This window comes from Trachypithecus francoisi, unplaced genomic scaffold (assembly GCF_009764315.1).
Source record: "Trachypithecus francoisi isolate TF-2019V2 unplaced genomic scaffold, Tfra_2.0 Lachesis_group5, whole genome shotgun sequence".
NCBI classification, from domain to species: domain Eukaryota; kingdom Metazoa; phylum Chordata; class Mammalia; order Primates; family Cercopithecidae; genus Trachypithecus; species Trachypithecus francoisi.
This window is the reverse complement of record NW_022681470.1, coordinates 35102264-35129192: the sequence shown is the minus strand read 5'-3', so window position 1 is coordinate 35129192 and position 26929 is coordinate 35102264. Positions and strand designations below refer to the sequence as shown.

General features: G+C 35.6%; 1 protein-coding gene across 6 annotated transcripts in view; it reads right to left on the bottom strand.

Moving 5' to 3' along the window:
* Positions 1 to 26929, bottom strand: part of RASAL2 (RAS protein activator like 2) — a 393297-nt gene that overhangs the window by 86101 nt on the left and 280267 nt on the right. For all 6 annotated transcript variants that reach the window (XM_033200815.1, XM_033200816.1, XM_033200817.1 and 3 more), the window contains one exon: positions 7812 to 7918. In XM_033200815.1, the coding sequence (XP_033056706.1) occupies positions 7812 to 7918 (107 nt within the window). The remainder of the gene's footprint in view (positions 1 to 7811; positions 7919 to 26929) is intronic.

Here is a 26929-nt window from a genome sequence, read left to right as displayed (position 1 = left end):
TTCCTAACCAAGCCTGCTCTCTTTTCCTTCCAGTATTTGCCAATTCCCACCTTGTTTCCTTAAGGAGTTGTATCTAACCTTATTCTTTTTTTTTTTCTCTGCTCTGAGACCCTTGGTTCTAAATTATGTATTTTCTAAGATATTTATCATTAGAGGATTTTAAAATTATGCCCTTTCTGATTACAAAATGACTTAAAGATATAGTTAATATCTACAGGCCATAATTTTCTGACATCCCCATGATTATTATATGATTTCTACCTTTGGTAATAACATTTTCATACACATACAATGAATATATTTATATATTCATACACATATGTGTGTGTGTATATATATATATATAAAGTGTTAATAGTATTTTCAAATTTTTTATCCTAAGTCTTCTAAGCCTGGTGTTTTACTTTTTAAAAAATTTTACTGAGATATAATTCATATACCATAAATTCACCCTTTTAAAGTGTGCAACTCTGCGGGGCATGGTGACTCATACCTGTAATCCCAGCACTTTAGAAGACCAAAGCAGGACGACCGCTTGAGCCCAGGAGTTTGAGACAAACCTGGGCAACATAAGCAAGATCCCATCTCTCCAAAAGTTAAAAAAAAAAAAAAATTATATATATATACTGTTCATTAAAATAGGTCTCACTGGAGGGCAATCCTATTATGGATTTTAACTCCATGCAGATGATTAGTGAAAAGAGGGAAGAAACACAGATATAGAGTCTTTGAGCATCATGGGAAATAAGTTTTAAATATCCTCCTGGAATACAATAACACTGAGAATATGAAAGTTGGAATTGTATTGTAGCTTGGATGCTATGAATTGAATTTCAGTATTTCACCCTAAAATCTGAGATTCTTAGGCTGGTCAGAAGTAAAGCAAGTATTTTGTAAATTTACATTGGTCATCTGAACTGATCATGGCAAACACAGAAGGGCAACTAATAGGCAATGCAGCAATTAGTATGTCAGTAACAAAGGCCACTGAGAAAATACTGCTTCTTAGCTTCTTATGTCAGACTTGAAGGTAGCAAAGAAAGCACTGATATTCACAGGTAAGACACTGACTAAAATGAGTTCCTAGTACTTTATCAATCATTTAGACAAATGGTTTACAACCCTAGCTGCATATTAGAATCATCTGGGACCTTTAAAAAAATACAGAAGACTGGGCTCTCATCTAGAAATTTTGATTTAACTGGTCTGAGGTGGAGTCTAAGCATCAGTATATTTTTTGAAGTTCCTTAGGTGATTTTTATGTCTGGCCAGAGTTGAAAACCCCTAGTTCAGACAATGGACACATATTAGTCTTTATTAAATAGTGGACGTGAAGTTTTCTGTCTCTTTGTTTAACTTAAAACACTTACATAGGATCTTATAGAGGATTCAAAACAGAAACCAATAGCAATTGAATCTGATCATTTCGATACTTAAGACACATTTCTTTTTACACAGGACTTTAGTCTCTATCTTATTTCCCAGGGCTTTACTTTCTTCTAAAAACTATGTAAAGGTTTGTTTTTTTGACAATGTTTTGTTTCTAGTATATTTATTTGATTGGGAATGCTTAGGTGTCACAGTGACAAGAGCACAAGGAGAGTTACACAGGAATACTCAGCTACTGCCTTAGTTCAATTATGCTTTCTGGTTGTCTTGGCATAATTTTTGGTGACTGAATTCTTTCAGAGCCAAGCTCAAAGCAAACACAAATGAAGCAGCTGCAACTGTATTATGTTATACTTACATGAAAGGCCAACTTGGACTATTGTGTTATGAAAATCAGAACACTAAGCCTAGCACCTGGCCCAGAACACAACCAGCTCCCCCTTAGCCAAAGCCAAACTGATGGTATCATATAAGTAGAAGTGATTTAAAAAATCATAAACATCAATAGTCACTTTATAAATAGAGTATAAAGAAAGAAGCCTGTTCCAAAATATCAGGCACTGTGAAACAAATATACACAATTACAAGACATAATCATTTTCTCTTTCCGAATTAAACTTAAGTATGTACCTGGATAACTTTTCATTATGTATTCAATTGTTCCTCATCATCCCAGTAATTTCATTTAAATGAAAGTCTAGCACGATGTTAAAGAAAAAATGAAAAATGATCTTTCAAAGAGGAGAAAATGTCACGACTAAAGCTGTTTTTGAAGAACAGTCAAAACTCACATGTGCAAAAACATTGTGAATTTATACATATGTATAACACCTGAAAGGTTCCAAGAAATAGCCACAGAAACAAATCATTAAATAATAAAGAATTCTATGTAGTTTCAGTTACCAATGTAAGTAGACAAAGTATATACTATATAACTAAAACACCATAGTTCTGAATTTCAAATATTAATTAAAATATCTCTTTAAGGAAAAAAATCTATCCATTCTGCCAGGTATACTCTTATCCCACACGATCTCTTATTAAATGTTTATTAAATATAATTAAATATTTAATATTCAATTTGACTAGAGACATTATCAGTAATACCAAGAGAATATATGTGAGATAAACTCATTCGATTCTGGTCTTTGATAATTCATGCATATTTTATCTATTCAACAATTATTTGTTGAATGTTTGCTCTGTGGGAGGTACTGTGTTAGGCACTGGGGTAGTTATGAAGATGACTGGAACAGCTATCTGTTGTTTAATGAGGAACAGAGACCTACAAACAAATAATTGCAACTGGAATTATGGTATGTGTGAAGAAATATGGAATGAGAATGAAGGAAAGAAGAAACTCTCTTGTAAATCGGGGTCCTCAACCCCAGGGCCATGGACCAGTACTGGTCTGTGGCCTGTTAAGAACTGGGTGGCACAGCAGGAGATGAGCAGCAGGTGAGTGAGTAAAACATCATCTGTATTTACAGCTGCTTCCCATCACTTGCAGCCTGAGCTCTGCCTCCTGTCAGATCAGTGGTGGCATTAGATTCTCATAGGAGCGCATACCCTATTGTGAACTGTGCATGCGAGGGATCTAGGTTATGTGTTCCTGATGAGAATTTACTGCCTAAGGATCTGTTACTGTCTACCATCACCCCCAGATGGGACCATCTAGTTGCAGAAAAACAAACTCAGGGTTCCCACTGATTCTACGTTATGGTGAGTTGTATAATTATTTCATTATATATTACAACCTAATAATAACAGAAATAAAGTGCACAATAAAGGTAATGTATTTGAATCATCCCCAAACCATCCCCGCCAATCCAACCCTGGTCCGTGGAAAAACTCTTCCACGAAACTGGTCCCTGGTGCCAGAAAGGTTGGGGACCACTGCTGTAGATCACTACTTTTTCTTACGGCTATGATAGATAAGAGTAAAAATACATTTAAATATTGCTGAAAACCAAGACATTGCGTTAACTTATAGGTTCAGTAGCCATATAAATTTCCTCTTCTTCCCTCATTTTGAATGTTATTATACATGAATACCCTGCTGTACCAGTTACCTATTTTAAATTTTTAAAAGTATAAATTTTTGTGAATGAGGAAGACTTACAAAGGTTTTTTGGGGTTCCCTGCTTTGAGCTCACTGTTATGGTTATTCTTCTTTCTGCCTTACTTGGCATCAACCAGCAGGATATGAGTGATCTTTACCCACTGGCTTCTCCTTGATCTCCTTAAGGCTAAATATTATTCTAGAAAAATCAGTAGTATCAACTGAAAGGCCAGGGGTGAGTGCTGGGCTGGCCTTCTATTGAATGATAGTCCCTTACCTATCACCCTGAGTTGGAATAGTGACAGCAAGAGGAAAAAAGACTCACTTAGGAGAAGAGTCAGGTAATTTACCCATATTTCACAGTATTCATGCCACTTTGTTTAGCTTTAGAGCCAAAGACAAATATTCCAATAAACACATCTTTAATGTTTCAGCAGCAAGTATAATTTAGTTAAGTTTGATGAACAAACTCAATCACAGTCTTGCCCCCACCTACCTTTCCGGCCTTCTCACCTGCCATTTTTGCCCACATACTTTTCAATTCCTGTCTCACTGAATTCTTTCTATAATCCCTGGAAGCACCAGTCATCCCATGATTGTGTGTCTATCAAAAAAGCCATTCCCGCAGCCTGGAGTACTTTCTTCCCCTGTCAATTATTTTTTTTCAGCCTTTGAAACTCTGCTCAAATGCTGCTCCTTGTCAAAGCCTTAACTTACACATTGGGTTGCTAATAACTTGTGTTACCATGCTCACCTACCTCTTTATGAATCTGGTCATTTTTCTATCTCGTGCTATTAGGCTATATATAGGGTCTCAGAATGGAAAACTCTGTTGTACCAAGCACAGTATTCCAAGAAGGCATCAATTGATGAATCGCCAATACTTTGCCCAAAGTAAGCATTCAATAAATGTGTCATTGTAAATAATTTCATTTGGGACTTGTTAAAATCTATTTCATCTGCTCTCAGTAAGTCTGAAAATGGAGCTCGGAAGAATAAGGTCCTTTCTGAGGGTCCACTACTATAATTTTGGGGTCCAATTGATGAGTGGTAAACCTACTGCTCACCATAGTAATGACATCTGAATCCTGGAACCACTGGTACTTGTGGTAAAATACTGGTTCTGTCTCTTCATCAAGTTAACATAGAAACGATCTGAGATATTGTATAAACAACTCTAAGTTAAATATCTCAAAGTCTGACTCCTTTTTGTACTGCTTTCCCAAATTCAGACAGTACACTGTGATATTAATTATAAATGTATTGTGTGTTGACCTGAAAATTAGACATTCTTCTAATTAGTAATAAATATTTAAGTGATGTAAATCACACTACTATTGGTATTACATGAAAATTTAAAAAAATACAATGTATTTCTACAGATATCCAAGTATTGCAGTGCCTCATTTAGCCAGCATATTTTGATTTCTCTTTAAAAAAACATACAAATTATTTATCTAGCATGATCAAGGAATGAGGTACTTCACAAACCACTTTTCTGGATAACAAGTTTTATAAACATCACATATCTTCAACATTTTAAATATTCTCAATGGATACATGTCATATAACACAGTTCCGCTTTTTAAAAAAATAGCAAAATAAATATAATCTCACTTTTTCTTGATGACTCAGGATCATTATTATCAATGTCAACTTCTGCACTATAGACCACCCTGGAACACAGTAATATCCTTAAGGTCTAATTTAAATGTAAGGCTGTTTGCCTTTATCCTAAGTGAATTCGGATTGTTTTTATGATTCTCTGCTTTTCATTTTCTCTGCCTCGTCCTTTTACTTACTGACATTTCTTTGTTGTTGTTGTAATCAGTGTGTTCTAATGGTTATTTTTCAGAAAACTCTTTAGATGAGGTCCTGTGAATGGTTACATTCTCCTAGAGAGTTAAGTGCATGGGTGCATGGGCTTTGTGACTGTCATTTGCTAGTCAGAGGCCCTTTTCTTCCCTCATTATTTCTAAATCTACAACATGGTTGAGATTGCCAGAAGAGTAAGTGGTTTGTAAGTAATGTTAGCTTTCATATATGTTTATCATTATGTTTATAATTTTCACTCAAGAATTATTAGTCATATTATTAAGATACATCTTAAATTAGTCATCAACTTAAATAAAAATTATGGTTCCTAATTAATTCAGATTTTCAAAGCCTGGCCATGAACTTTAGACTCTATATTGAGTCTAGGATATGCTATATTGAGTCTAGGATATGCTTTGATGTTACCATATTGCAGAGGGATATTCATCCTGTTATCAACTTTTTCAAAAAAATTTAAGAGTCACCATTCCATTCTAGCATGACGGTGTGAAAACTTCAAATTCTAACTCAATCCTTTTCACCAAACTTTGCATACTCACAGTCAGTTTTACTCTATTCTTTCTGCATCATCAAAAAACAAGAGGAGGAGGTGAAAAATAAATGTTTTTCTTCATTCATGAGAAAAATAAAATAAAAAATAGGTAGCTATGTTTATGGAACAAAAAATTTAGTAAAAGACACTAAATCTGATATTTTAAAATTCCTGACATAATTTGTTTAGAATATTAATCCAATACTTGCTTGTGATCTTTGAAAATGAGAACATTTATAAAAATTTGAAAGGTGTCACAGTAACTGCTATTCATAAACTCTTCAAGGTCCTGAGATACAACAAGGGAAAATCTTGCTCCTCAGGGTTAACACAAAATAAAACACTCATTTTGGTTATCTTATGAATGAATGCCAATTTTTATATGTCAAAAAATCAGTTCCACTTAAAAGGTCATCCCAACTTTTAAAAAAGTATTAGAATAAAGACAGACTATACCATATTAATTTGGCTGAATTAAGAGAAATCTTTTTTATTCCACATAGAAAAGTCTATTTCTACCTTATACTGATTTTCATTGTGCCTAGAATAATGACCAATCTCATGAAGCAATTCTTTTCAAGCATAAAAATAATTAATTTTAATAAAATGATATGATTAGGAAATAAATATATTTCTTATCCAAGAAAATAGGTGATTTAAAATATTGGTTACTCACAGTTACATCAAAAAAGTCCAAAATAGGTCTGTAACTGATAGTCAGCTGACCTGATCACATATGACCCTTCCATCTCAGTACTTTTTTTTCTTTAAAGAGATGGGGTCTTGTTTTGTGGCCCAGGCTTGAGTGCAGTGGCACAATTATGGCTCACTGCAGTCTTGACCTCTTAGGCACAAGCAATCCTCCCACCTTGGCCTCCCCTGGGACCACAAGCACACACTACTATGCCCAGCTAATTTTTTTTTTTTTTCATTTTTTATAGAGACAGGGTCTCACTATGTTAGGCTGGTCTTGAACTCCTGGCCTCAAGCAATCCTCCCACCTCAGCCTCCCAAGATGCTAGGATTACAGTGTGAACCACTGAGCCCAGCCTCTTTTGTATTTAATGCTGATTCTCAATACTGCCTGGTCAATTTAAGTAGTTACTTTCTTTCAAGGTATTTCTTAAGCACTTCCATGGTCATCCAAAAGATAGCTGAAGCAAAGCGCAGATCAAGTCTTAGGATTAGAATTCACAATTGTCTAATTCTTTGTGAATTTAGTCTGCAACTTTATGAGTCTCAGCACTCTCTGCATATGCTCCATCTTTGAAAAATAAAAAAAATTACATCCCACTCCTAAAAAAACCCTCCCACCAGCTTATTTACAGCATTGTGATAGGTTTCTGCTAGCAACTTGATAAAAAGATGTCTGCAAGGATTTAAACTCTACAGTTGAGAGGAAGTTGAACTTAATGTAGTTATATATTTTGTGAGTACTCCGTGAGTAAAAATAATATTCCCTAAAACCTAATAAATATTATACTGAAAATAGTGGACGGCCGGGCATGGTGGCTGAAGCCTGGAATCCCAACACTTTGGGAAGCCGAGGCGGGTGGATCACTTGAGGTTAGGAGTTTGAGACCAGCCTGGCCAATGTGGTAAAATCCTGCCTCTACTAAAAATACAAAAATTAACTGGGCATGATGGCATGCGCCTGTAATCCCAGCTACTCTGGAGGCTGAGGCAGGAGAATCGCTTGAACTTGGCAGGTAGAGGTTGCAGTGAGTGTTATTGTGCCACAGCACTTCATCCTGGGTGACAGACTGAGACTCAGTCTCAAAAAAAAAAAAAAAAAAAAAGAAAGAAAGAAAGAAAGAAAGTAGTTGATATTAACCACAGTTAATTTATACAAGTTGATGAGTCTGTCCTTTAATCACAGAATTATAAAGAAATTCTTGAAGAGAAAAATGTTTGGATTCCTTAGTAGCTGTCTCTAACTCTAAGAAGAAAGGAGAAAAGTAAAATATTCTTATAAAGAAGATAAACACTTACTGGTACTTTGAAGGGTGAGGTATTTGCAGTGTCCATGGAGTTGGGTTTCTCTGATGTACTGGTCCCTGAGATACTGCGTCTACGAGGGGACCTTTCTGCTGGTACCTCTGGAAGAAAGGAGAAAGGCTGAAACATCATTAAGAACCCCAAATTTAGGATATTCCACTAAACTGTAAAGTTATTGGTTTTTCACAACAAACCAGCATGCTTTAAAGGTACATTACATTCTATCTCACATAATTTGTCTATCTTTGAGGTGCTTAAACTATCAAGACACTAGAGAGACTTGGTCACAGTTAAGAATCTGCTTTAGTGTGACAGACTATATTTTCATCTGAGCACATATAAAAATAATTTCCTCTGAGCTAAGTTTAATATCTTTAAGTTCACTTAGTAGTTGCATCTCACAGTATATAAATCTACTTCTCTATGTGTTAGCAATGTAGGAGTTAATAGAATAAAATGGAAATTCTAATATTCTTGTGAACAAAATATAGTCTAATGTTGCATATGATTTGATGGTGTTTGCACAAAGGTCAAAGTTAGTTCTGTGCAGATAAGATGATTCACTAGACTGCAACAAAAGGGCCATGAGAAGACTGAAAGCTGCTGCCAAGATAAAATAACATATATGCCTATGCAGATATAAAAATAGATCAGCTTCTCCTTGTTCTGGCAATATGACCTTACTAAGATCTTACTCTGGAATCCTAAATCTGTTCAAACTGACCTAACAAGCTGAAGATTTTGCAGATAATGTGATCTTCTCCCATTTAATTACTATATACTGTATTAAGGCTACATTTTTAAGATTTTTTCATAGAGTGATATATATATACATGTGTATAGATATATACATACACATGCACACATAGATGATAGATATATAGGTATTATACCTTTATCACAACTGCTTCCCATCGCCACTTCAACTGACAGACATAAAGGAATCCAGCTTCTCAGATAACATTAGATAATCTCAACATGGACAAGGAAAAAAAAAGCCACATCCTAAAAAAAGTATTCTGTGTTATCTTCCAGATCTTAGAAAATAAGGAGTAAATTGTAACTCCGGAGACTGACATTTTGATTCCTGCTGTTCTCCCTTTAAAAGATAGATGCAGTTTAAACTTCCATTTCTGGCCTCCTGGCCCCTGGGATCCGTGCTACTTCCACTTAAGAGAGAGCGTTTTTTCTCTCGCTCCCTCTCTGTGTCTTGCTCTTCCCCCTCCCTCTCCACAGCTTGCAGAGAGAGCAAGCAAGAAAGAAACAGACAGGACTGCAGCTATTCAATCAATCGTTCTGACTGCACATCCTCATTAGTTACTTTTGGGCTATTAACAGATGCCCGACCACTGCCTTCCCTCAGTTACTGAAAATTTCACTGTATTACACTAATCTGCAGCAAGAAAAAACATTTACTGAAATGTATATTCAGCTAGTGCCAAAAGGACACCATTTTACACAGACCCAGTAATGCACACAAATCAATTCCTCCTATGAAAGTTTACTATCTTTGCATGCTGGACACTGATTTTCTTTTCCATGACTAAACATACCTTCTCTATGACATCTTGACTGGTAAGGCATAAGCCAAACTGGAACATTCCTAAAGATTCAGAGGCTGACAACATAGCATCTTATATGCTTGCAGTACAAGAGAGTTCCACACTACTACTGTATTTGAAAATTAAGACCAGTAACTCTAAGTCCCTTAACTTCTCTCTAACCATCGCTAGTTAAATGAGCCTTAATGTACAAAGCCGTTTTCAGAATTAGGCAAACATGACTTCTAATGCACATCTCTGAAAAATGGCAGCATAATTAGTTCAGATTCATGGGAATGGCACAAAGCACTGAATTTAAGTAAATCAGCTTGTTGGAGCACATTGAACAGAAAGACTTCCAGACTTCAGGAATATGACTTTACAGAGTAATTATCTAAGTTAGATGACTCTACGTGGCTAGGGGCAAGGCAGGCAGGGAATGAGGCTGGTGAAGGTAGAAAAAAAATCTCACCTTTCCTCTAATTACCTATAAAGGTAACCTCATATCAAATTAGAAGATACTGGAGATTTAATATTACAATATAGTATGTTTTAATTTCTGAATAATTGACAGAGAAACCAAACTGGAAGAAAAATAAGTTTTATTAGCTGGGATAAAATGATCTAGTAAACCATTTCCTTAATTTGCAAAGTTCTGACTAAGGAAAAAAACTGAAATTAATTTCTTCACTTTCTTCCAAACATCCAATTTTAGCTTTCAGACATATAAACTCATTAAATGAATATGTTTCAAAGCTTTTAACTATTTGAAATTATATTGACTAAAATTAGTGGCCACATTTCAAACTCCAATAAATATGGTATTGTTATACTTCTGTTTTTTTCTCTTTTTTTTTTTTTTTTGAGACGGAGTCTCGCTCTGTCGCCCAGGCTGGAGTGCAGTGGCCAGATCTCAGCTCTTTGCAAGCTCTGCCTCCCGGGTTCACGCTATTCTCCTGCCTCAGCCTCCTGAGTAGCTGGGACTACAGGCACCCGCCACCTCGTCCGGCTAGATTTTTGTATTTTTTAGTAGAGACGGGGTTTCACCGCATTAGCCAGGATGGTCTCGATCTCCTGACCTCGTGATCCGCCCGTCTGGGCCTCCCAAAGTGCTGGGATTACAGGCTTGAGCCACCGCGCCCGGCCTTGTTTTTTTCTTTTTAAATTCTTTTTCTATATCATGAGAAAAAAATGCAATGCTGATGCAGCTTATAGGATGCATTATTGGGTCCAGAAAGAAGATATTAAATCATTCCTGAAGTTTGAACAATTTCCACTAAAGAGGGGAAAGAAAAGAAATAAGGTAAGCTAAATCACCTAACGAAAAGAAGTTTACAGTTGCTTTCTCAACCCCAACAATAATACCACGCATCTGCTCGTGTAGAATAGGCCATTGGAGAATCCCAGTTCTTTAGTTCTCAGAAGATTCATAACTACTTCAAAGCATACAGAAAAATAAATACCCCAAGTACCAATGTCCACTTAGAAGCAAGGTAGCAGCATTAGCAAGAGCAGAAGGAGCAACCTGCTGGATTAGTCACAGGATGGACTGCATATTAAACTTGTGCCTTTAACTTTAAATCTGTAAGCAGAAAAGAAAGTTGCTACTGTGCTCTAAGAGCTGCATTTCTGCTCAGTTTGAAGGAAAATCTATACTAGTTCCAGTAGACCAAAATTAGCTGTATTCTCTACCCCCACTCATGCTACATACTATTGCATTATTTTCACCTGCTGTAAAATTAATATTCTTTTCATAGTGACAATATTTAATTAGTCATTTTAAAATATGCTCATTCTCTAAGACTGATGAGACAAGAGAGATACAATATTGTTTCAGATAAAGGCCTGAAACTGCCTCACTTTCTCATCTCTAAAAATAATATTTTTCATCTTCAGATTGAAAGGCAAAAAGAGTTATAAAAAGCCTAGTTAAGTTTTAAATTTATCTCTTCATTTCCTTTGCCATTGGATATGACCTCAGATGACGTGACGACTTATAATGATGAGAGATAACCTCCAATAGAGCCGCATATAGAATGATGTATTGAACAAAGAGAACATCTGGATGTTTTTCTTAGCAGCTCTACCAACGATATGTACAATTCTGTGTAAGCCATTTCACCTTTTCTGTTCTGGTCTTCACCATTTAATACACTGGGTTATCCAGACCAAACAGAGATAAAGACAAAATTAATGAGTTTATATGCTTTGATGCAAAGTTAGCTTTCTGGAAGGAAGAATCTTTTAAAATCCAAAATAGAGTAGTATCATTTCCTCAACATACACATTTTCCTCTATGTCAATGTGCTTTCTTTGGAAAGTGTGGCAAAGAAATTGAAAATTGGATAATTATAGGGGCAAATGTACTTTTGGTGGAGGATATTCCTGTTCAACAAACAGAAGTCAATACACTGCCTTTGGTTCACTTACCAGGGAACAAATGCCAAAAATTCTTATCATGTATTTTGGAGGACGCTAAGGAGTAAGTTAGAAGGTGACAAATGTTTTGGGGGAAATAAAAAGTAGTCAGGGACATGAAGAAGTAGAGTAATTTTAAATAGGTAGTTGCATTGCAAAGGTGAGGTGTAAGTCAATACTTCAGGAGGTAAGAAGTCAGCCTTGCAGGTTTAACAGGGAAGAAGACTACAGGTAGAGGGAGACTAGTACAAAGCTTCTAAGGTAAAGTGCAGCAAAGAGGCCAATGGGATTGATGCCAGTGAGTGGGAACAAATAGTAGGAGATAAAGTCTGAGAGGAACTGGGGCAGACGTGTTCAGATAATACTGGCCAATATAAGGACAGTGACAGAAGAAAATGTATATGCTAAGGAAATGACATTACAATACTATTACATTTTAGATTTAAAGAACCCCTTTCTTCCAAAAAGCTAATTTTGCACCAAAACACATAAACTCATTAATATTCTTTTGTAAGGTCTTTTTTTTAACTCTAAAAGAAAAACCACTTGCTCAGACATGCGTCACCAAAAGGTACTAATCATATTGAAAGTCCATAGATATACACTTACTGGTATTTCTTAACTCTTTTATTTGTCTTTCTTTTTTTTGAGACAGTCACCCAGGCTGGAGTGCAGTGGTATGATCTGGGCTCACTACAACCTCCACCTCTGGGATTCAAGTGATCCTCCCACCTCAGTCTCCTGAGTAGCTGGGACTATAAGTGTGTGCTACCATGCCCGTTTCTAGAGAGGTTCTTTCATCATCTTACCCAGGCTAGTCTCTAACTCCTGGGCTCAAATGATCCACCCGCCTTGGCCTCCCAAAGGGTGAGGGTTACAGGCTTGAGACCACTGCTCAGGCCAATTTTCTTTTCAGGATTTTGAATAATGAATGTGATTCAGAATCAATCTGGAATATTATTATGTTTGGAAAGAGAGTAAAGCGAAATGTTTATCATATTAACTGAGGATTAGGTTCCAAAAGCCTCTGAAAATATCTTAAATGAGAAAGGTATCTGCTATACAATGTCATTACTGTATGGTCAAATATCTATAGGCATCAATTACATTAATTACATTTACTTTTTGTTCAATCTTGTTTAACCGAAGTTCATATGCCATACAATATTTGCATATACTTAACTAATATACATGACATAAATTTCTTATAATGTCTACCATTTTTAGAATTAGTTACCATAGTGTAAAAAACAGGTAAAGATAATATTTCATTTTTTTCTTTTAAAAGAAAGTGTTATACTATAAAAGCAATTTAAGCACCTCTGTGAATAATTTGTCTAGGGAAAATATTTTTATTATAATTTTAGCTCATATTGAGTTTGTGTGTGTGCGTGTGTGTTTTCTTTTTAGACATGGACTCAGTCGCCCAAGCTGGAGTGGAATGGCGCAATCTCAGCTCATTGCAGCCTGTACCTCCCATGCTCAAATGATCCTCCCACTTCAGCCTCCTGACTAGCTGGGACCACAGGTGGGCACCACCACACCCAGCTAATTTTAGCTCATGTTGAGAATTTATGTGCTAAGTACTGCGTCTAGTATCTACCTTACTTAATCTTTACTTAGCCCCTGAGATAGTAACAATTATTACTCTCTATGAGGATGGAGGCAAAATTTAAAGGGGAATAAAGTAAGTTCAGATAATTCAGCAGGAAAGGTAAATAAAATGTAGAAATACATTTATAGCTTTAATTTGGTGAACAATTACGTAAGAAACTAAAATATCATAGTAAAATTCTCAAGTTATAACAGAACAGAAAAATATTACATGTCACAGATGCAGTTTCTTTGGCATATATAGGATGTCTAAGCACTTCACATTAATGGCAACCCAAAACAATTCCTAGTAATTTTTTGCACAGAATTATAAAACATGAACAAATGTGAATACTTTTTCAATTATAATTATTCACATGCCTCTTTAATATTTTTGATATTTGTAGGTAGCAAACAAATTTCTAATGTTTTTCTCATAAAGCAAATTCTTCAGTTTACTTCAAAAGCCTTTTTAAAAATCAACATTTCAACAAAACATGATAAAACATCGAATATAAACCAAACTGTGTTTATGTACCCATTCAAGTCACTGAAATTTTGGCATATATAGTGTTGCTGTGAATGAGGCCACTTCACTATAATCTATTTTCCCTTGCGTTGTGTAAATAATGACAACATTAAATAGGATGTGGTAAGTCGGTGGCTCAAGTTATTAATGAATGAGATAAGCAAATAACTTCTCTCTCCATGCTGTGAATTCTGAATTAGGAGCATTCTTCTTCCATAGGACACGCAGAAGACATTTAAGAAACAGAATAGGAAGGATGAAATAGGAGGAGGAAACGGGTTTGTAGCTCTTCAGTAAAGAGGGGCTTTAATAACAAACGGCAAATTGTGAAACAAAAAAGGCTTTCATGAAAATGAGGTTTCATATTTTTTTGCTGGAGGACTCCTAAAGGTAATAGGAACTTAAAAGACAGAGTTAGAAAAATATTATAAAGAAAAAGTGACAAGAGCAAAGAGAAGAAAATCACATACTGCATTTATATGGCTACTAACACTATAGCACCTGGGTGTTTTTATAAACTTCATCCACCATTTTCAGTAGGATACCTTCTGTTGTATCCCATTTTCACTGCCTTAAAGCCTATGCACTGTCAGCCACAAGCATTCAGCTGCTCTGAAATACAAATCCCCAGAGCCACTTTAATTCACCCAATTTGTATCACTCAGACTGCAGTACTTCACTCAAACAAGTAGTCCTTTCAAGTTTGCATGCCCCACACTTCAATATGCACAAATTGGTGCTAAGTACATAAATGTGGTAAATTCTTATAAAGTAAAGCCATCCAGTCTCCCCACCATTTCCTTGCTTCAGTAACTTTATTATTATTTTTTAATATTTCTTCTTGTTAACATAATAGAAAAACAATTTTTTTCCCAGTCAAGGAATCTGAACACCACCCACAAATATTCCATTTCTTCAACTTAGGGCTTCACACGACAATATTGGATGAGATGGCAGAGAATACTTTCAGAGCAAACAACATTCTCAACTGAAAGGCCAAGAAAACAGCTCAGGGATGTTTGTGTGTTATCTTAAGTTTCAGATAGAAAACATATATCTAGTTCTTAGTGATGACAACTAGGCATCTTAATGATGATGATAAAAACATAACAATGACAAGTACAACACCAAACTGTCATGTTTGGTGCAAAAGTAACAGTGGCTTTTGCAACTTAAAAAATGCGAAACCACAATTACTTTTGTACCAACCTTATATTATGCCTTAGTATTTACTACGTTTTATATAAGTTATCTCTTTAATCCTCAAAACAATCCTTTGGAGGTGGAACTATCAACCTTATTTTACAGATAAAGAAACAAGATGTTCTATTACTCTGCCCATGTTTGCACAGCTGGTAAAAAGGGTAGGGGCAGGATAAGAATCCATGCAGTTTGGCTTTAGAGACTGCTTTTAATTGTCATGCATTCTATCCTGTTCTCCATGTGTTTTGTACAATGGGCTGCAATGGATAAAAAAATAAGATGAATAATCACGGAGACTCCAGTTTTCTTCATATTTTAAAAAGAATTAAGTCATACTCTTGAGGTGTTTTCTGCACACAAAACCTATAAAGAAAAACTCAATCCTTGAATGCTGATGTTGATAAAAACATTGTAGCCAAGAAACACAGAGGTGAGGCAAAACAATAACAAGGGACAAAAGTTTACTAACTTAATGACAAAAGTTAATGGTGAAAAAACGTGAACAAAACAGGAAACAACTTAAAAAGAATATCTACTACTGATCCCTTGAATAAAAAAGTGACAAGAGTCTCCAAAATAAAGCACGTCTTTCAATGAGACTAATCTTCAGTATACCTATGTGGGGAGATAAGTATTTAGATAAGCTGTGTGAGATGAACAGAGATAAAAAGCATTAAGATTTTAGGTTTTGCAAAGAACAATTACTAAACAACAAAGCTTTGCTCAGCATAAAATGACTATTTTGAACATGTCAGTCCAATTATTTATAAGGTATTAATCTCACAACTTCAGTTTGGTGAGTTTTATTTTGTCATCAACTGTGGAAGATAATCTCTTCTATAGATAGGGTCTAACACCTTTAAACATTTTCTGTAACTGATTTAATAATATATACTCATTATTAATATGCTTCATATATAACTTTTTCTGTAACTGATTTAGTAATATATTCTCATTGTTAATATGCTTCATATATAATTGGGAGTATAATGATAGGTTTATTCATACCATCATTTTGGTATTCGGTGAACACTAAAAAAAAGATTTAGTCTTGATTATGCCAGAGCCTCTGTTTGGGTTTTATTTCCCAAACAAATATTAAGAGAAGACATTAAAAAGAGAAAACATACAAATATGTAAACCTGTAATACAAAGATGAAAACTTAAAAATTTACCGAGAAGTAAATATGCACATGACACAGTACAAAAACAAAATCGTTTACACTCAACATCACCCATTTGTGAAGGTAATAAAAAAGAAAGGAGCCTATGATGTTATTTACCCCCCTTTACCAACAAGCACTGCTAAGTGTCTCTTCGAAATGGCTGTTGGCTTCATTTTGTCTTATTTCCACTACCATCCACCATCCTAATCTAGGGCTTTTTATCTTCTCATGCAGATTATGGCAGGAAGCTCCTAACTGCTCTTACTGACTCCAGTCACTCCCTGCTTAAAGCTAGCCTACTCATCATTACCATATTAACCTCCCTAAAACATTACTTTCTGGATGAAATTTCCTTCCTAGAGATCTTTAGATAGTCAGACATTAGAAAAAAATCACCTGACCCTACTTTGCATATTTAGTCCTTTCTGCCAACAATTTTTAACAATTTGTCTCAGTCAGATGATCTCTAATCTCAAACTGGCCACATTCATTCTCCCATGTCTACCTTTGCTAATGGTTTTTTTTTTTTTTTTTTTTTTTGAGGCGGAGTCTCGCTCTGTTGCCCGGACTGGAGTGCAGTGGCCGGATCTCAGCTCACTGCAAGCTCCGCCTCCCGGGTTCACACCATTCTCCTGCCTCAGCCTCCCGAGTAGCTGGGACTACAGGCGCCTGCCACCTCGCCCGGCTAGATTTTGTATTTTTAGTAGAGACGGGGTTTCACCGTGTTAGCCAGGATGGTCTCAATCTCCTGACCTCGTGATCCGCCCGTCTCGGCCTCCCAAAGTGCTGGGATTACAGGCTTGAGATGGTTTTCACTTACATATCAATCAAAGAAATGGGGGTAATTAGGCCTGGTTTTGTGGAAGTAGATAAATCGAAGTTGATATTGAAGGTCATCTAAGTGAAAACCGTATCTGCCAACTCTTAGATGACCTTCAATATCAACTTCGATTTATCTTCTTCCACAAAACCAGGCCTAATTACTCACATTTCTTTGATTTCCAATTAATACATTTATCTTAAGTTTAAATTATTTGATTATATGTTTTCTAGTTGTGGGTACCAAACTAAACTATACTCCTGACTCATAGTGATACTAGTGTTTCATAATGGAGGTCTTATGTCGTTGCAAGATTGGAATCATCTTGTGATCGTGTCTAAATTTTTAAACAAATTTTAACAGGTAGAATCCTCTCTGTTTTAAGTATTTCTCTCACAATGTTTTTATAAAACCATTTGCACCCATTCTTGCTTGTCTGCAGGGAGTATTAAGATAGAATAAAAGATAATAAACAACGGTAAATACATTTTAACAACTAAAAAATAGGTAAGTGGCCCGGCGCGGTGGCTCACAGCACTTTGGGAGGCCGAGGCGGGCGGATCACGAGGTCAGGAGATCAAGACCATCCTGGCTAACACGGTGAAACCCCGTCTCTACTAAAAACACAAAAATTAGCCAGGCGTGATAGCGGGCACCTGCAGTCCCAGCTATTCAGGAGGCTGAGGCAGGAGATTGGCATGAACCCGGGAGGCAGAGCTTGCAGTTAGTCGAGATCGCGCCACTGCACTCCAGCCTGGGCGACAGAGCGAGACTCCGTCTCAAAAAAAAAAAAAAAAAAAGCATACTTGGTCCGGACACCTTCCCCTACCCCTACTCAACAGACACATGTGCTTACAATCATGACTCTATTAGGTAAAGCTATATGGAACTGCCTTTTTTGGGTAGATTAGAATGGTAAAATACCAGCAATTTCATATGGTTCAATTTAACACACAATAAATTAATACATTTTCTAGTTACCTCTAACTCACACATGGAATTAAATTCTACCATCTGGTTGAGTTTAAGACCACTCTCCTTTATGTATATTAAATTGATATTTTTTCTTCTAATTTTTTTCTTTTCATTTTGATCTTTCTATTGGTGACATGGCTATCACAGAAAAATTGAGATTATGATAAATAAGCTTTATGGGAAATTAGGTTTAAAAGTTTTGAGGATTTTCCTTCTATGCATCATTCTATTTTAAAAGGTCACAAATTGGCTGTGCACGGTGACTCATGCCTGTAATTCCAGCACTTTGGGAGGCTGAGGTGGGTGCATCACTTGAGTTCAGGAGTTCGAGACCAGACTGGGCAACCTGGTGAGAAACCCCATCTTTACAAAAAATACAAAAAATAGCTCGGCGTGGCGGCGTGCGCCTGCACCTGTAGTCCCAGCTACTACAGGTAGGGGACGCTGAGGCTGGGGGGCAGGGCGCTGAAGTGGAAGAGGCAGGCTTGAATGACAGAGTGAGACCCTGTCTCAAATCAAGTCACAAATTTCCAAATTTTATTGAGAAGCACACTTAAACATAATTACATTTAAGTCTTCATATTCATTTTTCTTTAGATATCTGTTCAGCTTAATTTCCTTTAGTTTTTAAATTATATATCCCTAAAAGGAAAATTTTTGCAAGAACATCTTCTGTTCTACACTTTTTCTGTTCTAAGGAAATCCCCTAAACAAAGGATGTAAGACTTAAAAACTTTAAGGGAACCATGTCCACCTGTGAGACTCAATATGGATTCAATAGCCATACTGAGGTATTTTTTTGTTTTTAAAATTAGATACCCGAATGCTAATTTATTCACTTGCTATGAAAAACTGAATTATCACTGATTGGAAATATTAATGCAAGTGTGCTTTGACATTAATTATTTTTCTGAAGTCAAGCTGTACGAGAAATTAAAACATAAACAGTGGTAGTTTTAAACTAGTGATTCCATTTCTCTCTCTCTTCCTTCCTTCCTTTCCTTCCCTCACTTCCCTCCTCATCCTCCCCTCCCTCCCTTCCTCTCTCTCTCTCTCTCTCTCTCTCTCTCTCTCTCTCTTTTGAGACAGGGTCTTGCTCTGTCACTCCAGCTGGAGAGTAAAGTGGCAGGATCACAGCTCACTGCCTCAAACTTCTGGTCTCAAGTGATCCTTCCAACTCAGCCTCCCCAGTAGCTGGGATTACAGGTGTGCTCCACTGTGTCTAGCCTCCATTTCTTTAATGGAGGTCGCAGGCCTAATTATATTTTTTTATTGCTTCTACAATTTTAAGTTACATTTTTCTTAAAATGTCCACTTGTCTAAATTTCCAAATATATTATCAATAAGATTTTTTTATTTTTATTTTTTCAATTCTCTAATTATCTATAATTATACGCTTTTTCATGTCAACATTGTTTATATTTTCTCTTTTAGCAAATCTTGTCAGTTTCATCTGTTTTCATTAGGCTTTTTAAAGGAACAACTCTTGGCTTTATTGATTCTGTTTATTTCTATTTTCCATTTCATCATTATCTACTCTTATTTTCATTTTCTTTCCTTAAACTTTCTTTGGGTTTATTAGTTTTCTAACTTGTTGAGTTAAATGCTTAGCTCATTAATTTGTAGCCTTTGCCCTTTTCAATGTAAAAGACTATACATTTCATTTAAGAACTATTTTAGTAATATTCCACAAGTTTTGATATACACTATTTTCAGTATTGCTTAGTATTTTATAATTTCCATTATGTTTTCTTTTTTGACTAACAAGTTATTTACAAGTAACTTTAAAACATTCCAAAAATAAAGGTTTTTAATGTAAATTTTTGTTACTAATTTCTAACTTAGTTAAACTGTTATTAGAGAATGCAATTTGTATAACTTTGAAATTTGTTGAGATTTGTTTTATGACCTGGTCTATTGCCAGTTTTTATAAAGATTCTGTATGTGCTTGAGAAGACTAATTGTTGGAGTCAGGATTCTATATATGTCCATTAAATCTATAAAGATTCTGTATGTGCTTGAGAAGACTAATTGTTGGAGTCAGGATTCTATATATGTCCATTAAATCAAGCTTACTGCGTTTTTGAATATTCTCTATATCCTTACTAATTTTTATAGATAAAGGACTGTAGAATTATCAATTTCTTTTTATATATCTGCCCATTTTTGCCATATAAAATTTGAGGTTTTGTTATTGGGTACATGTAAGATTGTTATGTCTTCCTAGTGATTTTTATATTTTATCATTTTTAGGGACCTCCTTTATTGCAGTAACTTTTTTGATAGTCTTATTCTATTTCACTGGCTACACCAGCTTTCTTTTCCCAAGCCTTTACTTTTAACTTTCCTAGGTCCCTGTGTTTTAGATCTCTCTCTCGTTCATAGCATTAAAAAAATCCAGTCTGACAATATTTATCTTTTAACATTTTCATATATAATTGATGATATAATTGGATTTTATTTTTACCATTTTACTGTATTTTCTATTTATTTTTTCCCATTTTTTTCCAATTTTCTTTTTTCAAAATCAGGTTAATCAGGTTAAAAAAATTCCATTTTCTTCTGTATTGCTTTTGAAAATATACACTCTATTTTTTATTCTTTTAGTAGTTGTCCTTAACATTTTAACACGTATACTTAAAGCCTAAAGTTAATCACGATTTCTATCCTTCTCTTGAATAATTCAACAATCTTAAAATACTTCAGTTCCAATTACCCACTTCCTATCTCTGACATATTAATGTTGTCCACTGTTTCAGTTTTACCTCATCAGGACTGTGATTACGAATTCTCAGGATGTTTTCCCCCTCCCACCTCACCTACCAGTCCAGGTTAAGATAAATAAGATTTATCTATACTTGTCAATGAGATTTTTTTCTAACTTCCAATTTCACTGAAGGTGTAACTCACTCAGAGGCCCAGTCCTATGGGGAAGAATGACATAGGCCTTTCAGTTCTAATTCTTCACTTTGTTAGACCCTTGGCCCATCTCCTATATTATAGCCATTAAAACTTAACTCTAAAATTCTAAAATTGGTAAATGCCCCCAGGAGAGTTTACTGTCTAGATTTTGAGGTTTTTTTTTTTTTTTCCTCTCCCTAGGGACTTCCTTTCCTTCCTGAGAGGTCAGCCATTTAGTTAAAAGTGTTTGTTACATTAATGTGACATTTCTAATTGTCTCTATATTATTTTTGAGGGTATCTAGTCTGGCATGTTACCAGAAATTAGAGTTTCAATTTTTGAATATGTTTCTCCCTTGATGTTAGGTGTAATTCTGGGAATCTGATAATAGTTGCCAATGCCAAATAATTAACTATAGTCAACAGAGTCATTTAGAAACTTAAAATGTTTAGGATTTGTCAAAATTACATTATTCTTTCATAGAACTATTCTATCACATAAATTCACTTAATGAAGTAAAATGAAATCATTTAAATTCTATTTAGAAAAGGCAAAGTGGAAAAAAGTATACACTGAGTATTTTCCTTCTTATTCTAGAATTTGGAAAATGCAATCATTATCCACTGAATAATAATTTCAAATGCTATCAAAGTACCTGAGAAGGTTATGAGAGTAGAGAATAGCAGTAGAATAAGAGGGGAAAACAGCTGGATCTGACAGAATAATTTCAATAATTTTGAAAAGGCCTGAGTCTCAAATTTTTGGGTATCTGGATAGCATTCATTCATTCAAAAAGTATCTATTAAGTACCTATTCGGTGCTATTCTGGAATATGCCAAAATATTAAGAGAAGATCCTTCTCATCTGGCAGTAGCAGGGAAGCATTTGATGGGCACACAAATAACAACATAAATGGGTACACAAATAGCTAACTCTGCAAGACTGGGTGTGATAAATGGCAGAAGATTAATACAGTAGCTGTTATCTCCCCATCTCCCTACATTCCATTGCTAAATCTCGGCATGCATATTTGGTTCCTGTATGAGTTTTTCCTTTCTCCCTTCAAAAAGTTAATCCTATGCCTTTAATTCTACTCTCACCTCCAAACCCATAAAATATTTTGTTTTCTTAGTCTTTATCCCTGTAGGTTCAAGATCTTGCTCTCTCTTCCACTTAAAAATATGTACGAGTCTCCTCAATTTAGTTTTTAAAAGGGTACATGCTTCTGTCAGTCACAGATTTCTTCAGGCAAAAGGCTTAACCTGTGGTTTCCACTATCTCACCTCCTACTGTCATTCTCAGTATTATAAAATCTGACTTCTCCCTCTTCAAGTTTACTCAAATAGCATTAACACTTTCACAGGTTATCAATAGTCTCTTACATTATCAAGCCCAGTGGTTTTTTTTCTGACTTCTCTTTGGCTTTTGTAGCCACTGACACTACTGACCACATTGCTAACCTTTTCTACCTTAGCACCTGTGATATCACACCATCCTGGCTTTCCTCCCACATTTACAGTCATTTGCTCTGTGTCTCCTCTTTTTCTCCACCCACCCCCAAATGTTGATATTCTTCAAGTTTCAGCTGCTGCCCTCTCTTTTTTCTTGACAAGCTCTTGATAGTAGATGACCTACAGATGCTCAGAATATCAACTATCTTTCTTCTCTAGATGAACAGCTCCCACCTGCCACTTAATTTCCAGTTACCAGACCTATTTTTTCTGTCTAGATGTGGATTAGTTTTCTAAAACTCAAAATATCTCAACAGAACTCATCTTACTAAAAATTTGGCTCCCTTTCTCAACTTATTTCTGTTAATAGTACCACTATTCTTCCAAGTTCAAAAATTATCTTTGATTCATTTTGTTCCCCATTCCTCTGCACAAACATTCATTTGCACAAGGAGTATTCCAGGTGCTGAAAAGAGAGGATTAAGCCCTCCTTGTGAAGGCATTCAGAGTCTGGTTTTAATACACAAACCAACAATTATAATACACAGGGATAAAAAAGTAGAGGCACTTATTTCATACTTGTACTATTGCAAACTGATTTAACTGCTTCTAGCCTCTTTCCCTTTAGTGTCACTTTCAGATTATCTTTCTAAAAAAATATTTTGATCATATCTTCCCTTTGCTCAAGGATCTTTCATTCTTCTTTATGGCTTTCAGGATAAAACTGTCACTTATTAGCCTGTCTCATTAGTCCTACATAGTGAGCTTCCAAACACCCTTCAAATGTTATCTCTTATTCCTTCTTTACACGAATTCTGCATTCTTTTTGAGACAGTTTGCTCACTGGACATGAAATTATTTAATATTCTTCATGATACTGCTTTCATACAGAAAACCCCACCATTTCCATAAAAATCTTTTAGGATTCAGATTAAATCCTATCTCTGTAAGGTAATTTTCAATGTTTTTAAATGTCCTTTCTTCAAACTCCCAAAGCAATTTTTACCTGGATAAATAATTTCACAATTAGGAACTGCCTTATTTTCATTTTCTCCATTGTTGTCTGAATTAACATTTAATTTTTCTCATTTAACTTGTGCATAGTTCATGTTTTCTCCCCAGCCAAACTCTATGCCTCTCACAAGCAGCTGTTTCCTACACTTCTCTGTATCCAGCCACAGCATCTAGCAGTGTCTAGAACATTGTATTTGTTTATAAGAAAGTTTTGAAACAAGGGCAGAGTTTTAAAAAGCTGAATTTAGAAAGCTGAGTTTGAACACTGCTGACAGAAGAAACAAGGTAGGAAAGGGCAATATTTGTTCCAAGATAGGAAGGAAATCAATTTGGTTGGAAGGGAGACTTGGAGATTTTCTCCTCTAAAATGAATAGAATGTCAGGTGTGAAAGGCCAAATTAAGTTTCACACTAAGGTGTTTTAAATTTATCTGACAGGTGATGAAGAAACCACGGAAGGTTTTTGAACAGCTTAATAACAGTGCATAGTTGTAAGAAGTTTCATCAAACTAGCAGTGAGCTACGTTATTGTGAAGGCCTGAATATCAGTTAGGTGGTTACTATACAGAAGTAAGTAGTAGATCCTAACCAGCACAAAGTACTTTTCTTGCATCCCTGGTTCTGGAGGGAAATCTGCCTTAAAATTCCTTAGGCAAAGAAAGCATAATTTGAAAGGTACCAAAAGACACAGTGTCTCTTGGTTCTACTCATGCTAGATTCACCATAAAGTTGATTTAGTTTTCTTGTTTTTCTCTTGGCATCTTCATTGGGAAAAGCATATTGTCATTAATGGTAATTACATTAGCAAATAACTCAACACAAGGGTTTTACTTAATCCTCGAACTACCACAAGTTACATCTCAGATAGTTTTGATCCTCATTCCTGCGGAGGAGCTCAGTAAAATTCCTGTTTATCCAGAGATGGAGGTGTTTGCTGCCTATGGTCAGGAGAGAGCTTCAATCCTAAAAATAAGATTTGCTGACTTTCACAGCTTAGCACTGCCACAGCAGAACATGGGATACATTGCTATCTATTCACTCAGCAAGTAAACTTATTATAGTCCTTGAGCAGAATCAGGACTCTCACTTACCTATGTTTTTATCTATAATCTGAAGGTTCCATTAGGTGGATAATTGGGAATGGACTACCCAGAAGTCAACATCATAATTTATGGACATTTGCATTTTTTTCTTCTACGCAAGTTCTAACATTCTTTGTCTTTATTACCTCCATTTTTCCATCTGTGGATAAACAGGAATTTACTAACTCCCCTAATCAGAGGACAGGACCAGGAATCGGTGGGGGCACTACTCATCTTTATTAACCAAATTCATTTCATGTATAGTGGGATAATGCCCTCCCCACAAAAAAGGATAGAAATAAATTAATCTTTAGGCTAGATAATTAGAATTCATAAAGGTATGCCAGAGCACAGAAAATATGTTTAATGATAACTCTGCCTTCCTTTCCCATGATGTAGTAGAGTCTAAGTAGTTGGTTTTACTTAGGGGTATCTGTATTTGTTTCTTCACTGATGTTTCTCTATGTGTATGTATGCGTGTGTCAGGGGAGAGGAATGGGAAGCAAGCAGAATGAAACAGACTTCAGAGAAATGAAGGCTTAAGAGGTATACCTACTTCTTAAAGTCATCCAAATGCCCAAGATAAATAAGGCCATGGTAAACAAATTAAGAGTCGGGTTAATATCTAAATATATGTACCTAGGAAGACCTGATTAGGATGACCCTTTACATCTAAACTGCAAAAAAACAAAACAAAACAAAAAAAAGAAACAGAATGCTAAGACTGACAACAGAATTGAAAAAGAAACTTATGCTAACTACAAGAAAGATTTTCAAATAATAGTAGAGATATCTTTTGGACTGGTAGAAGACTATCCATAGGTCATACAGAATATTCATGAGGAATAAATTAGAAAATTAGAAGATCAACTGAATTTTATCCATTTATAATAAAGGCATACTTATATCTAGGAAAATAGATAAAATTTATAAGAAAGATAAATTTGAAGGCTATAATTAATCTAACGAAAGTATTCACAAATAGGCTTTTAAATGAGTATCAAGCTCTTCTATCACATTTAAGATATGACTGCATTTACAACCTAACTTTCCTAATAATTTGTTTATTATATCAATAACCCCAAGATAAACAATTGCTTTACTTAGAAATTTATTAGAAAGCATTCATAAATGCAAAGTTCAAGTAATGGGAGGTCCATGTGTCCTATTTTATATAGTCAGTAGAAATCATATATAAACATTACAAATATTTCACACCTTGCATAAAAGCTACTTCTAGATTTGTACATTGGCTTTTATGCACACAAAGCCTATTCCCACTCTCACATAGCACGCCTCACCATCACTGTATTGAGAGTAAAGTAAAACAATAATATTATTTTGGTTGGCAGAAGTTGTCTAAATACCACGAACAGCTGGCCAGATGACATGGTAAGCCTTGAATGGAGCTAGCACTCTTTGTTAAGGCAAAGCAATCTCTCTCTTCTCATAGCGAGTGTTGGTGGCACTATTTCTATAGACAAACAAAATTTGAAAAGCAAACGACTTAAACATATTCCCTTAATTTCTCTTCTCATTTTAAAAATGCAAAAGTGGATTTAGAGAATTTGGGGTCCTATTCCCAAAAGTAAGAAAAGTTCAGACAATAAAGGGTTAAAAGAATAAGCAAGCCCTACCGTACCCAGAAATGACAGAAGGCTCTTCTCTTCTTCGGTGCTACTATCCAACCACTCCGCCACATCACCGGGGGAAAGGAGACTCATTCTCCAGCCAGAAAACTTTTCCATACAGAGCACAATTACTGAATGATGAAGTGAGAAAAAAAGGATACAGAGACTAAATTCTTGGGGGTCCAACACTTAAATTGCTGGCTAGGCAGTAATGATGAAAGAGAAAATGTGATCCTCCCTCCACTCTGAATTCTGTCTCTGTGACATCAATCTAATACAACAGTGGGGGGGGGGGGCGGGGATGGGAAAGAAATAGGGTTAAAAGAGGGTGGTATAAGAGAAGAGAAGGGAGATTTGTCCTTCTGTCTCTTGGTGTTATGCTTCAGTCTGAAAGAAAAAGCCAGGATAACACTGAATAATGAAGTGTGTTTAATGACAGGAAAAAGCATACGAAAATAAAGAATAAAGACACTCAAAGAAAAAGAAACAGGTTCCTACACTGGAAGCAGCTTAGATAACCAGACAGCACAATAGCTAATCAGTTAAGTAAAGCATATCAAACAAAAACAAAGACAAAAGAACAAATTCAGCATTTTGTTTTGTTTTGAGGAGAAAGGTTTTCAAATTTCCTTCCAGTTCTCCGCAAGAACTGAAGCCCCCTTCCCCTTCCTGCTTTAGCTATTTCAACAGCCCCCTTTACGAAGATTTCCTGCAAGAAAAGGCAGGTTGATAAATCTGTGAATAGGAAGCTCTCATCCCTCCTTTCTTCTCCTCCTCCCATTCCTCCCC